At 35.1% G+C, this 15,985-nt stretch overlaps 1 protein-coding gene across 1 annotated transcript in view; it reads left to right on the top strand.

Moving 5' to 3' along the window:
• The window catches only part of THSD7B (thrombospondin type 1 domain containing 7B), a 717,646-nt gene that overhangs the window by 503,672 nt on the left and 197,989 nt on the right, over positions 1–15,985 (top strand). The window contains exon 13 of the mRNA XM_059395498.1: positions 358–621. Coding sequence (XP_059251481.1) covers positions 358–621 — 264 coding nt within the window. The remainder of the gene's footprint in view (positions 1–357; positions 622–15,985) is intronic.

Raw genomic sequence — 15,985 nt, 5'->3', positions numbered from 1 at the left:
TATGAGCCGGGGGAGCACCAAGCAGAGGGAAAGGGAGAAGCAGGCTTCTTGCTGAGTAAGGAGCCTGATGTGGGGCTTGATCCCAGCCAAAGGCAGATGTTTAACAGACTGAGTCACCCAGGCGCCCCTCAAATTAACTTTAATTTCACAGTTGCTTTGAGAATTGCTTCCATTGTCCTAGGATTTGCTTTCATGGAAAAAAAAAAGGGGGGGGGCATTGTGGAGAAGGGCAGGGGAAGGCCATATTTTATTTGATGTTTAGTAAATAAACATTAGTAAAGACAATAATGTGACTTTCAACAAAACAGATTGGAAATTAATATATCAGTGTTTTGTTTTATTTTGTTTTTGAAACAGGGAAAAGCAGGAAGAAAGAGAAATGCCAGGACTCTGACCTGTACCCTCTCATAGAAACGGAACTGTGCCCTTGTGATGTATTTATATCTCAGCCTTATGGAAACTGGTCAGATTGCATTCTTCCAGAAGGCAGAAGGGAGTCTCAACGAGGATATCGGGTACAAGGAGACAGCAAAGAATGTGGAAAAGGCCTGCGCTTTCGAGCAATAGCCTGCTCTGATAAAAACGGAAGACCTGTTGACCCCTCCCACTGCAGCAGCTCTGGTAAGGAAATGGATGAGGAGGAACATAAGGAGATGGGAATATACACATATAGCCAGGAGGTGTATCCAAGTCTAGAATTAGTAGCTTTGTTCTATAATATTTCTTTCAGTTTTCCTTTGTTAATAACACACTGCCTTTCATAAAATATAGGCATTTGGAATATATGTGTCCATATTTTACTGATTATTTGGAATGTGATTATTTTGGATCTTTGACTCTCCTAACTCTATACTTTACCATTGACCACTTAGTTAACTGTGGACGAGTGCAGTTGCTTTACTTCATTAGAAAAGCTGTATTTAATACAAAATATATTTTGTGGTGGTCTTTGGTGCTCTGATCATACGCATAGAAAGCATCAGGCCTTGGATTTCTTCTAAGGTAGTTGACAAATTGCCAATGGAAACATTGACTTAAAGTGTTTTGCAATGCACTATATAAGTATGCCCAAACTAATAGAATAAAACTGTAGAAAAAAGCCATCGGGGAGAATTTTGTGAGCTGTTAATCAAGGAGAAGACTGCCTTTTTTGAACCTTGGGAGAATTTGAAAGAAGGGTGAATGGAGAAAAGAATGAGACTCAATCTAGTCGGGATGAAGGTTGATAGGGGATGCTGAGATTAGTGATTACAATGTAACATAATGAATTTCAAACTCTAGTTTGTATATTTTTTTTTGTAAGACTAAAATGGTAAGGAATTTTACAGAGCATATGAAAGAATTCATGTTTGGCAAACTCTAGGAGGAAAAAAGATTTGGTCTCTATCATCAAAGTATTTGTTTTAATAAGCTTTCTCAATAATAATTATGGTGAGTTGAATTCATTTGTTATAGAAGTCAGGTAAATGACAGTTTGTCTTCATAATCAATGGATTAACTGTTCAAGATATGCCTGTATCATCTTGTGAACACACCCTAAGGCTTAATAACCCTTTAATTGGTGATATCATTGGCTCTGCTTCCTGGGTTACTCTAAAAAATTTTCTTCAGTAGCTTGACTCAGAGAAACATTATACACACCAGAAGCAAGCTGTGGACCCATTTTATGGAAGCCAAAACTGGTTGACTTTAATTTTTGTTTTTGGTTTTTATATATATATTGGTTCATTTTCCAAAACTAGATTTTCCTTTTTCCCATTGAAATATATTTGACTTCCAATGTGTAAATTTAAGGTTATAGTATGTCCGTTTGATTATTCATATGGTAGTGATTGGCATTGTAGTGATAATTAGCATCACTATCACATTACAGAGTTATTTCTTAGTGGTTGGAATAATTAAGTACCAGTCGTTTAGCAAGTTTGATTATAATACAAAATTGGTGTGTGTATTCACTATACTGTGCATCAAATCTCTAGTACTTATGAACTACTCATTATAAATTTAAACAGTTTGATAATATCTGTCCTAACCACTCCACCCCATCCCTCCTCTCCTGATAACCACCATTCTACTGTTTTTACAAATTTGACTTCTTTAAATTCCACATATAAGTGATAACCTACAGTACATGCCTTTCTTTAACTTACCTTACTTGCTATAATGTCCTCAGGGTCTATCCACATTGTCATAAATGGTAGGTTATCATTCCTTTGGCCAAATGTTTCATTTTTTAATACGAGATATATTTTAACAAATATAGATCGCATCTTCTTTATCCATTCATCTGTTGATGGGCACTTAAGATTTTTCCATGTTTTGGCTATTGTGAAAAATGTTGCAATAAACATGGTACTCTATTTTCATTTCCTTTGGGTATATACCCAGCTGTGAGATTGTTGTATCCTATAGTAGATCGGTTAATTTTTGAGTAACTTTAATATTGTTTAACAGAGTGGTTGAGGAAATGTATATTCCCACAAGAGTGTACAAGAGTTCCCTTTTCTCCACATCCTCCTCAACACCCATTATTTCTTTTCTTAATTAAAAGCATTCTAATGGTTATGGTGTTATTTCACCATGGTTTTGAGTTGCATTTGCCTGATGGTTAGTTATGTTGAGCATCTTTTCCTGTACCTCTTGGCCATTTGGATGTCTTTGGGAAATTGTTTCTCTTCCTATTTCATAGTTAGATTGAAAATGTTCTTTATATATTTTGGGTATTAACCTGCTATCAGATGGTTGGCAAAAAATTTCTCTCATTAGCTCTGTCGCCATTTCATTTTCTTGATTGTTTCCTTTGCTATGCAGAAGCTTAAGTTTGATGTATTCCTATTTTGTTTTGTTTTGTTTTGTTTGCTCTGGTGACCTGTGAAAAACATTACCAAGAACAGTGTTAAAGAGCTTCTTTAAAACATTTTTTTCGAGGAGATTCCTGGTATCAGGTTTTTTATTTAAGGCTTTGATATATTTTGAGTTAATTTTTGGAGTGCTGTAAAACAGGGGTCTAATTTCATTGTTTTGCATTGTTCTCCCAACACCATTTGAAGAAACCATTTCCCCATTAAGTTTTATTTCTTCTCTTATCAAGTATTAGTTCACTGAAAATGCATGTTTGTTTGTTTGGATTTTTTGTTGTTGTTGTTGTTGTTATGTATGTCACATTACAGTACATCCTTAGTTTTTTATGTAATGTTCCATGATTCATTATTTGCGTATAACAAACACCCAGTGCTCCATGCAATACATGCCCTCCTTAATACCCATGACTGTGCTCACCCATCCCCCCATCCTTCTCCCTTCTGAAACCCTCAGTTTGTTTCCTGGAGTCCATAGTCTCTAATGGTTGTCTCTGATTTCCCTCCTTCACTTTCCCCTTACTTCTCCTAATGTCCTCCATGCTATTCTTATGTTCCACAAATAAGTGAAATCATACGATTATTGTTTCTGTTTGATTTTTCATTTAGCATTATCTCCTCCAGTTCCATCCATTAGATGTAAATATTGGGTATTCATTCTTTCTGATGGCTGAGTAATATTCCATTATATATATGGACTATATCTTTATCCATTTATCCATTGAAGGACGTCTCAGCTCAAAGCAGGAAAGAATATGCAGTGGAAAAGTCTTTACAATAAATGTTGCTGGGAAAATTGGACAGCTATATACAGAACAATGAAACTCAACCATTCTCTTAAACCATTCACAAAGATAAACTCTAAATAGGTGAAAGACCTGTGAGATAGGAATCCATCAAAATTCTTGAGGAAAAAATGCATGGGTTTATTCTGAGCTCTTAATTCTGTTTCATTGGTCTGCGTTTCATTTTTATGCCAATATTATTCTGTTTTTATTCCAATAACTTTGTAGTATAATTTAAAATTAAAAAATGTGACATTCCCATATTTGTTCTTCCTTAGGAATGCTTTGGCTATTTGGGGTCCTTGGTAGTTCCATTTCTATCTTTATGTGAAGAATGACATTTGAATTTTGACAGATTACATTGATTCTATTGATTCTATAGAAGGCTTTAGGTAGCATGGATATTTAAACAAAATGCTTCAGAACCACGAACACAGGTTGTTTTTTTCCATATGTTGTATCTACTTCCATTATTTTCAAGTAAGTTTTATAGATTTCATTGTATAGATCTTTCACGTGGTTAAATTTATTACTGTTTATTTTGGTGCTATGGCAAATGGGGTAGTTTTATATTTCAGATGCTTCATAATTAGTGTATAGTAACATAAATGATATCTGTAAATTTTTTTTATATCTTGAAATTTTACTGAAATTGCTTAACTTCAATAGTTTTTTGGCTAAGTCTTTGACATTTTCTATACACAAATTATCAACTGCAAATAGTGACAATTTTACTTCTTTCTGATTTGGATGCCATTTTTTGTCTTATTTAATTTCTCCAGTTAGGACCTCTAGTACTGTATCGAATAAGAGAGGTGAGAGTGGGCAATTTTGTCTTTTCCTGTTCTTAAAAGGAAACCTTTCAGTTTTTCTTGAGGAAACTATATTCTTCTGTTAGATGGAATGTTTTGTATATGTCAAGTCTATTTGATTTAAAATACAGTTCAATTATAGCATTTCCTTGGTTTGTTTTTTTTTCCCCTATTCAGATGATCTATCCATTACTGACAGTGTGGTGTTGAACTCCCCTACTGTTTTTTGTTTTGTTTTGTTTAAAGATTTTATTTATTTGACAGAGATCACAAGTAGGCAGAGAGGCAGGCAGAGAGAGAGGAGGAAGCAGGTTCCCTGCTGAGCAGAGAGCCCGATGTGGGGCTCGATCCCAGGACCCTGGGATCATGACCTGAGCCGAAGGCAGAGGCTTTAACCCACTGAGCCACCCAGGTGCCCTACCCCCACTGTTTTTATATAATTGTCTATATCTCTCTTCACATTTGTTAGTATTTACTTAATACATTTAGGGGCTCTGATAATGGATGTGTATGCATTTATGAATATTACATCTTGATATATTGACTCCTTTATTAAATAATCTTGGTTTCTTATTTCTTGTTTTTGTTTTAGCTTTTTGGCCTGGAGTCTATTTTTTCAAAGTATTGCTATTCCTACTTTATTTTGGTTTATACTTGCATGAGATCTATTCTTCTGTTCCCTCAAAATTTGAGTGTATGAGTGTCTTTAAAGGTGACATGAGTCTCCTGTACATATCATATGATTGTCTTGTTTTTCTATCCAGCCATTCTGTACCTTTTGATTGAATTCAACCCATTTATACTTAGAGTAATTATTGATATGTAAGGACTTACCACTGCCATTTTATTATTTGCTTTCTTGTTGTGTATCTCGAGGGTATTTTTCCTTTTTCTGCCTACCCTTGTAAATTGGTACTTTTCCACAATGATATACTCTGTATCCCCCTTTTTTATTTTGATTAATCTACTCCAGATTTTTGCTCGACAGTTACGACGAAGCTTACTTAAAACTTCTCACAGATAATACTGTCCATTTCGTGTTGATGACTAATCTCCATGTGCCTATAGATTCTCTATCTTTCATCCCTCCTTTGTATATATCTGATGCGCAGTTTACCTCTTTTATGATTTATGCCTTGTGCTTTTCAACAAATTGTAGTCACTATGATGATTTATAATATTTTTCAACTTTTATACTGTAGTTCAGTGGTTAAGACGCATTCTAGCAGAGTTTGCTTTCTATTTTTCAACTTTATCAAACTGTTCTGCACTTTGATATGTTTTCCTCTCTCTGATTAGTGTCTTTTCATCCCACCTTGAATCCCTTTCAGCACTTTTTGTGAGTCTGTTGGTGGTGAACTCCCTCAACTTTTCTTAGTTTGAGAAAGCCTTTATTTCTCCCTCCTGTCTGAAAGATAACTTGCGGCTCACATGTTCTTGGCTAACAGTTTTTATCTTTCAGCCCTAAAGGGGCTTCTTTAAGTAACTTCTTTCCCCTGGTTGTCTTTCAGATTCTTTACCGTTGACTAATTTTTTTTTGACAGTTCCAATATAATGTTTCTTGGAAAATGTATTTTTTGCATTGAGATAATGGAGTCTTCTGTCAGCTTCCTGGATATGTATATGTAAGTCCTTCCTTAGGTTTGGGAAGTTCTCAGCTTTTGTTTCTTTAAACTCTGCCTACTTTTTGCCATTCTTCTCCTTCTGCACACCAATTTTAAATGTTCTGATAAAATCCAAAGCTATCCTAGTTTCTTTTACCTTTTTTAAAGTTTTTCCTTTTTTTTTTTTTCCCTTAGCAACAAAGTGAGCATGTGCTCACACTGAGGAGCGGAGGGGTAGAGGGGTAGAGAGAATCTTAAGCAGGCTCCACACCTAGTGCAGACCCCAGTGTGGGGCTCTGTTTCACAACCCTAAGATGATGACCTGAGCCAAAATCAAGAGTCAGGTGCTTAACCAACTGAGCCACCCAAGCACCCCTTAAGTTTCTACTTATATTCCAGTTAACATACAGTGTAATACTATTCTTGGGTATATAATATAGTGATTTTTTTTTAACACTTCCATACAGTACCCAGTGCTCATTACAAGTACAATCCTTAATCCCCATCGTCTATTTAACCCATTCCCTTCTACCTCATGCACCTCCTCTCTGGTAACTAGCAGTGTTTTCTGTTGTTCAGAGTGCATTCCTTGGTTTGCCTCCCTCTCTCCTCTCCTTTTTTCCACTTTTAATCACTTGCTTTGTTTCTTAAATTCCACATATGAATGAAGTCCTGTGGTAGGTCTTTCTCTGACTGACTGATTTTGCTTATCATAATATTCTCTAGCTCCATCCAAGTCATTGCAAATGGAACAATAACATTCCATCATACATATATATACATACACATGCATACATACATACCACATCGTCCTTATCCATTCATGAATTCATGGACCTTTGCACTGCTTCTATAATTTGGCTATTGTTGATAGTGCTGCTATAAACATCAGGGGGCATGTATTCTTTTGAGTTAGTGTTTTTGTATTCTTTGGTTACATATCCTAGTAGTAGGATTGCCAGATTGTAGGGTCATTCTATTTTTAACTTTTTGAGGAACCTCCGTATGGTTTCCAGAGTGTCTGTGTCAGTTTGCATTCCCACCAATAGCAAGAGGGGTTGCCCTCTCTCCACATCCTTGCCAACACCTGTGTCTTCTGTTGTTCATTTTAGCCATTCTGACAGGTATGAGATTATAACTCATAGTTTTGATTTGTATTTTCCTGATGGTGAGTGGTGTTGAGCATCTTTGCCTGCATCTTTTAGCCATCTGGATGTCTATTCATGTCTTTGGCCCATTTTTTAATTGGATTATTCATTTTTTGGATGCTGTGTTTTAGAAGTTCTTTATATTTTGGATACTAGCTCTTTATCAGAGATGTCATTTGCAATATCTTCTCCCCTTCTGAAGGTGGCTTATGTAGTGTTATTTCCTTAACAGTGCGGAAGCTTTTTACCTTGATGAAGTCCCAATAGTTTATTTTTGCTTTTGTTTCCCCTCTATCAGGAGACATTGCTAGAAAGAAGTTTCTATAGCCAATGTCAAAAAAATTACTGTCTGTGTTCTCCTCTAGGCTTTTATTGTTTCAGGTCTCACATTTAGGTCTTTAATCCATTTTGAATTTTTTTGTGTATGGTGTGAGATCATGGTCTAGTTTCATTCTTTTTTTTTTTCAGTTTTTTTAATTTAATTTCTTTTCAGTGTAACAGAATTCATTGTTATGCACCACACCCAGTGCTCCATGCAATGCGTGCCCTCCATAATACCCACCACCAGGATCCCCCAACCTCCTACCCCCTGCGCCTTCATCACCCTCAGATTATTTTTCAGAGTCCATAGTCTCTCATGGTTCATCTCCCCCTCCAATTTCCCTCAACTCCCTTCTTCTTTCCATCTCCCCACGTCTTCCGTGTTATTTCTTATTCTCCACAAATAAGTGAAACCATATAATTGACTCTCTCTGCTTGACTTATTTCACTCAGCATAATCTCTTCCAGTCTTGTCCATGTTGATAGAAAAGTTGGGTATTCATAGTCCAGTTTCATTCTTTTGCATGTTACTGTTTCATTTCCCAACACTGTTTGTGGAAGAGACTGTCATTGCTGAAGTGACAAAAATTTGAAGTGCAAGAAAGAAGTAGGAGAAAGAAGCCACCACATGAAAAGTATATACGAGACCATTTCAGGAAGTGGAATAAGCATGTTCTAAGGAGTAAAGGAATAAAATATGAAAGAAGTTCTGCCAGCAAAACAAAGGATGCAACATGGGGGCTTAAGTGGGTAGGAGAAGAATCAATGAAACAAGATGGGATTGGGAGGGAGACAAACCATAAGTGACTCTTAATCTCACAAAACAAACTGAGGGTTGCTGGGGGGAGGGGGTTTGGGAGAAGTGGGTGGGATTATGGACATTGGGGAGGGTATGTGCTTTGGTGAGTGCTTTGAAGTGTGTAAACCTGGTGATTCAAAATATATGTTTATAAACAGGGAAAAAAAAACCTTATAGGACACTTAAAAATGTGAATAAATGGGAGAGAAAAGATGCTCATAGCAAAGGATGAGTTGACATTCTGAAGATGTCAAGTTTCTCTACAATTAATTTATAACATCAGTGCAATTCTTAAAAAATCCTATCAGGAATTTGAGGGAGCTTGGGGTGCCCAGGAGGCTCAGTCACTAAGCGTCTGCCTTTGTTTTCCCAGCACCCTGTGATAGAGCCCCACATCGGCCTCCCGGCTCAGCAGGAAGCCCGTTTCTCCCTCTCCTGCATGTATTTTCTCTCTCACTGTTTCTCTGTCAAATAAATAAATAAAATCTTCTTTTAAAAAAAAGGAAAAAAACAAAAACAAAAACAAAGGAAGCTCTGTGGTTTACTATTGGGAGTGAGAGAATTCTGTAAAATGAGGTAGAACAAGTAGGCAGAATCTTTTGGGGGACAAAGCAAGGAGTATGGATCTAATTTAATACAATCATATGTGAAAAGAAAAGGAGGTAATATAATTCAAGCTTTAAAAAATATTTTTATTGACATACAAGAGGTTAGTTTGAGGCATACAGCACAATGATTCAGTATTTATATATAAATGGTAAAATTGGAGCAATTAAGTCTAACATCAATTAACATACATAGTTACAATTGTGATGTTTTAAGACTTAGAACTTTCTAATGTACAAAACAGTTAATAATCTATTGTATATTACATCCCCATGACTTACTTAGACCTGGAAGTTTGTTCCTTTCTACCTATTTTGCCCACTCCCAATTCCCTACCTTTGACCACCACCAGTCTGTTTCCTATGTCTATGAGTTGAGTTGTGTGTGTGTGTTCATCACTGGTGGTGGTAGTTCCCCCCTGCCACACACACCTATAAGTGAGTTCATACAGTATTTGTCCTCTCTGTCTTACTTCATTTAGCATAGTGCCACACACACATATAAGTGAGCTCATACAGTATTTGTCCTTCTCTCTGTCTTACTTCACTTAGTATAATGCCCTCAAGGTCCATCTGTGTCGTCACAAATAGCAAGATTTTTTTTTTTCTTATTATTGCTAGGTGATACTCTGTTGTACCTTTCCATTGTGTTTTATTTATCTACTGTCAGTGGATACTTCTGTAGCTTTGCTATTGGAAATAAGTCTTCAGTGAACATGAGGCACACATATCTTTTGAAGTTAGTGTTTTCTTTTTTTTTTTTTTTCCCAGATAAATACTGGAAGTGGAATTGCTGAATCATTGATAGTTCTATTTTTAATTTCCTGAGAATCATTTATACTGTTTCCAATAATGCCTGAACCAGTTTACATTCTCACCAACAGTGCACAAGTATTCTTTCTCCACATACTTGCCAATACTTGTTATTTCTTGTCTTTTTGATAATAGCCATTCTAAGAGATGCGAGGTGATTTCTTGTTGTGGCTACAATTTACATCTAGATAATGAGTGATGTTGAGTATCTTTTCTTGTATTTGTTCGCCATCTATCTGTCTGAAAGTCTATTCAGATCTTCTGCCCACTTCCTAATTTGGGTTTTTGGATTTTTTTTTAATTTAATTTAATTTTTTTTTCAGTGTTCCAAAATTCACTATATTTGCACCACACCCATTGCTCTATGCAATACGTGCCCTCCTTAATACCCACCACCAGGCTCACCCAACCCCCATCCTCCTCCCCTCTAAAACCCTCAGTTTGTTTCTCAGAGTCCACAGTCTCTTATGGTTTGTCTCCCCCTCCAATTTCCCCCAGCACATTTCTCTCCATCTTCTAATGTCGTCTGTGTTATGTCTTATGTTCCACAAGTAAGTGAAACCATATGATAATTGACTCTCTCTCTCTCCTTGACTTATTTCACTCAGCATAATCTCTTTCAGTCCTGTCCATGTTGATAAAAAAAAAAAAAAAAAGTTGGGTATTCATCCTTTCTCAGGGAGGCAGAATACTGCATTGTACATATGGACCATATCTTCTTTATCCATTTTTCTGTTGAAGGGCATCTTTCCACAGTTTGATGATTGTGGCCAGTGCTACTATGAACATTGGGATACAGATGGCCCCTCTTTTCACTACATCTGTATCTTTGGGGTAAATACATAGTAGTGCAGTTGCAAGATTGCAAGGTCATAGAGTAGCTCTTTTTTTAATTTCTTAAGGAATCTTCACAGTTTTCCAAAGTGGCTGCACCAACTTCCCTTCTTTTCCTTTTTCTGTGTGCGTGTGTGTTTTGGGTTTTTTTTGTTTTTTACTGAGTTGTATGAATTCTTTATTTTGGTTATTAACCTCCTATCAGATATGACTTGCAAATACTTTCTTCCATTCTATAAGTTCCTTCCATTTTGTTGATCATTTCCTTTGCTTGGCAGAAGTCTTTTTAGTTTGATATAGTCCCCGTAGTTTATTTTTGCTTCTATTGCTTTTGTTTCTTGTGTCAAATCCTAAAAGATTATTGCAAAGACTGATTTATAGAAACTTTCCACCTATTTTCTGCTAGTAGTTTTCTGTTTCCAGGTATTACCTATTTAAGTATTTATTGCATTTTGAATTAATTTTTGTGTAGCTTTAAAATAGTAGTCCAGTTTTATTCTTTTCATGTGGCTGTACAGTTTTCCCAACAGTATTTATTACAGACTATACTTACTCCATAGTATATTCTTGGTTCCTTTGTCATAAATTAACTGTATAAGTGTTGGTTTATTTCTGGGCTACCTATTCTGTTACATTGATGAGTCTGCTTCTAATGCCAAGATCACACTACTGTGATTAGTTTTGTAGTATAGTTTGACATTAATATTTGACATGATATCTCTGGCTTTGCTCTTTCTCAAAATTAGTTTGGCTATTTGGGATGTTTGTGGTTCTATAGAAATTTTAGGACTTCTTTTTTATTTCTTTGAAAAATGCCATTGGAATTTTGGTAAAGATTGCAATAAATATGTGGATTCTTTTGATTAGCATGGACATGGTAATATCAATTCTGGTCCATTAGCACAAAATATTTTTCCATTTATTCTTCAATTTCTTTAATCAGTGTCACAGTTTTCAGTTTATAGGTCTTTCATCCCCTTGGTTAAATTCCTCGGTTTTGATTCTTTAGATGTAATTATAAATGGAATTGTTTCTCTTTCTGGTAGTTTAATAATAGTGTGTATATATACAGAAATGCAGCTGATCATAGATCTGTATATTGAATTTCTGTATCCTGCAAATTCACCAGAATTATTAGTTCTTAACAGTTTTTTGTGTTGAGTCTTTAGAGTGTTCTATACGTAAAATCCTGCATCTGCAAATAGTGACAGTTTTATTTCTTTCTAATTTAGATACCTTTTATTTCTTGCTTATTATCTCTGGCTAGGAATTCTAATACTATGTTAAATAAAATTAGTAGGAGTGAGCATCCTGTCTTGTTACTGATCTTTGAACAATTTCCAGCTTTTTATCATTAGGAATGATGGTAGCAATAAGCTTGTCATGTACGGCTTATATTATGTTAAGATGCATTCTCTCTACACACACACTGTTGAGAGTTTTGATCCTCAATGGATGTTGTATTCTGTCAAATATTTTATTTATTTTTCTTTCATCTATTGAGATGATCATATGCTTTTTATCTTTGGCCTTGTTAATATGGTGTATTATATTGACTATGTGGATATTAAACCATTCTGACATTCCTGGAATAAGTGTGACTTAATCATGGTATAGGATCCTTTTACTCTATTGTTGAATTCAGTTTGCTAATATTTTGAGGATTTTTTGCATCTATGATCATGAGATATATTAGCTTGTTTTTTAAATGTGTTGCCCTTACCTGGATTTAATACCAGGGTAATGCTGGCCTTGTAAAATGAGATTGGAAGTTTTCCCTCCTTTCCTGTCTTTTTTTTTTTTTTTTAACTTTTTAATTTTTTTATCAACATATATTTTTGTCCCTGGGGTACAGGTTTGTGAATCACCAGGTTTACACACTTCACAGCACTCACCATAGCATACTTTTCTGTCTTTTTGAAAGAATTAGAGAAGCATTGTTTTGTTTTGTTTTGGTTTGGTTTTGGTTTTTTTTTTTTTTTTTTTTAATGTTGGATAGAATTCACCAGTGAGGGTGCCTGGGTGATTCAGTTGGTTAAGCAGCTGCCTTCAGCTCAGGTCATGATTCCAGAGTCCCGCATAGGGCTCCCAGCTTCATGGGGAGTCTGCTTCTTCCTCTGATCTTCTCCTCTCTCATGCTCTCTTTCACTCTCTCTCAAATAAATAAATAAATAAGAAAAAAAAATAATTCACCAATAAAACCATCTGGTCCTGAACTTTTGTTTGCTGGGAGGTTTTTGATAACTGATACAATTTCCTTACCAGTAATTCTTCTGTTCTTCAGACTTTCTACTTCTTTGTGATTCAGTGTTGGTAGTTTGTGTGTTTCTAGAAATTTATTCATTTCTTATATATTGTCCAATTTGTTGGCATATAAATGTTCAGAGTAGTCTAAGATCCCTTGTATTTCTGTGATACCAGTTATGTTTCCCCTTCCATTTCTTATTTTGAGTCTTATCTTTTTCTTGAGTGTAGTTAAAGGTTTGTTAATTTTATCTTTCCAAAGAACTGGCTGTAGGTTTCATTAATCTTTTCTGTTCTCTTTTGAGTCTCTATTTCATTTATGTCTGCTCTGGTCTTTGTTATATCATTCCCTTTAACTTCGGACTTCACTGGCTCTTTTCCTAATTTCTTGGGTTGTAAAATTAGGTTATTAGGTTTTTTGTGTTCCTTGAAATAGGCATTGGCCACTATGAACTTTCCTCTTAGAACTGCTTGAGCTGCATCTCTTCAGTTTTGCTGTAGGTATTTCCATTTTCATTGAATCAGAGTATTTTTTTAAAATTTTCTTTATTCCTTCTTTGACCTACTAGTTTTTCAGTAGCATATCCTCTAATTTTCACATATTTGTCAATTTTCCAGTTTTCTTCTTGTAACTTGTAATTTTATATTGTTGTGTTTAGAAAAATCCTTGATGTGATTTCAGTATTCTTTTAGTAAAACTTGTATTGTGGCCTAACATATGATTTATCCTGGAGAATATTCTATGTGCACTTGAGGAAAAATGTGTGTTGTGTTGCTTTTGGATGCAATGTTCTGTATATGTCTATAAAGTCTGTTTTGTCTAACAAGTCTAATGCCAATATTTCTTTACTTATTTTCTGCCTGGATTCCTGGATTTTAAAGTATAATATTAAAAATTTTTATTAGTGTATTGTTGGATAATTCTCCCCTTATATCTAAGTTTTTCTTGATATATCTAGGTGCTACCTTGTTCTACAATTTTTATATCCTCCTGCTGTATTGACCCTTTTATCATTTTAGGACCTTCTTTTTTTTGAAATCAGTTTTTCTTTAAAAAAATTATTTTAAAAATCTATACCATGTACAGATTGACTTCAAAGGGGCAAGGGTGTCTTGGAGATTATTGCAGTAGTCATGCTATAAGATGTGATTTTAGGTTAAAAGAGGATGATAGCAATAAAGAAATAAGAGAAAAGGTAGTCTTTAAATAAAATTTTAAGATAAAGTTGGCAAATTTATTGTAAATGCCAGTCATTTTTTTTAATATCACACTGATAAGTAATTTTTCATGTCTTTTTAATTTAGAAAGTTATTTCAGGTTAAAAAACCAGTACATCCTTGAGAAAGAAGAGATGTAACTCAATTTGCAGAGCAACAGCAAAAGCTATGAAAAATCTAAGATTTTTACAAAGTGAAAATAGTGCTTTGATCAAGATTTACCATAGACACATAGCCTTTATATTTGTGTTAAGATAATTTAAGTATATCTTTGAAAAGATTTTTAAAAAGAGTAAGTGGCGATACTTCATTTTGTCACCTCTAGGAAAGAGACACACCCCATCTATCAAGGCAGGGTGGTGAGAGTGAACTTAACAGCACCAGTAAAAACGCTGGTTTGGTTTTGTTTTGTATTGTAATCTGAGTTCACTCATTATGAAAAATTCTAACTTCATGTATAAGAAGGCACACAGCAGTAACCAGAATCTGGCTGTCCTAATAAGAACAAAAGGGCTTTTGCCTTTTGTACCTCTACATTTTATCTCTGCTATGACTTTAATCTTTCTGCTTTACAACCTCCTTCTTTGGTCAACTCCTAATAGCCTTTCCAGACAAGCATCAAAAACATCACCTCCTCTAGAAGACCACAAGCTGACTCACTAGTCCACCCTCTCCCCAAACCCTGGAACCCATTAAGAGCTCAGAGTATCTATGTTGATTCTTAGATGCTTCTCACATTTCAACTACTTTATTGCTAGTTGCTCCTGCCAGAGGCTGATAGGTGCTCCTTGAGGGAGGGACAGTCTACTCCATCACTTTCCTTACTAACATCTGGCAAAGAGACAGCACATCATATATACTCAAAAATTAACATGCTGTAAACCCATGCTTATGTGTAAAGAATTTTAATGTAAATGTGCTTTGTACAACTGCTATAACAAAATTGCAAACTTGGTGACTTTTGAAATACAACTTTTATTCTCTCACAGTTCTAGAAATCTGAAGTCCAAAATCAGTTTCATTGAGTCAAAATTAAGGTCTCATCAGGGCCATACTCCCTTGAAAGGCTCTAGGTTGCTTCCAGTTTCTAAAGCTGCAGTCCTTGGCTAATAGCCTTTTCCTGAGTCTTCAGAACCAGTGGCATAGACCTTTGCTTCATTGTCTCCTTGCCTCCTGATTCTGTGTCAAATCTCCTTTTACATCCCTCTTAAAAGAACGTTTAGGATTTCTAGCCTGTGGTGATAATCCAGGACAATCTTACCATCCTAATATTGGTAATTTAGTCACTACTGCAAAGTCTGTTTTGACATATAAGGTAACATTCACAGGTTCTAGAAATTAAAACTAGGATAGCATTGGGGGGCCATTCTTCTGCCTACCAAAGTATGTTAAGGCTGTTAAATTTTTTAATTTAAACTTCTTTTAAAGATGTGCAAATTAAAAATAATTGGAAACGTCTCAAACATTCACCTAGGGTTATGTTCTTTATTTCTTCATGTGTATAGTGTCCAGTATCTACACAAGGGGATTTATATGAGTGATAGAACAATCTGGAAAATTACTTGACAAAATAGAATGCTGAAATGTTATAAGAAAAAAAAATGGGGCTTTTGGTTATTTTCTTGAAAAACAATATATGGAATTGGTATTTTCATTTTTTTTGTTTTGGGGTTTTCTTTTTGTTTCATAATTTAGGGGATCCACTTCTTTCCAGATTCTGTATTGTTTATTTCTTTTTATTTTCTAATTTTGACCTACTAAACAATTACTAGACCTATATAACAGCTTTAGGACAGTAGTTCTCAACTGTTTCATTCCTGGGGTTTATATACCCATAATGTTTGCTTAGGAAACTCTCATTAGTAATAGATGTTCCCAATAGTTGCCCTATATGTAAAATTCCTTGAGGAGAAGTGAAACCAAGAGACCATGTTCTGACTCTAC

Source organism: Mustela nigripes, chromosome 3, assembly GCF_022355385.1.
Source record: "Mustela nigripes isolate SB6536 chromosome 3, MUSNIG.SB6536, whole genome shotgun sequence".
Taxonomy (NCBI): Eukaryota; Metazoa; Chordata; class Mammalia; order Carnivora; family Mustelidae; genus Mustela; species Mustela nigripes.
Note: the sequence above shows the minus strand (reverse complement) of the source record. Positions and strands in the feature narration are given on the sequence as shown.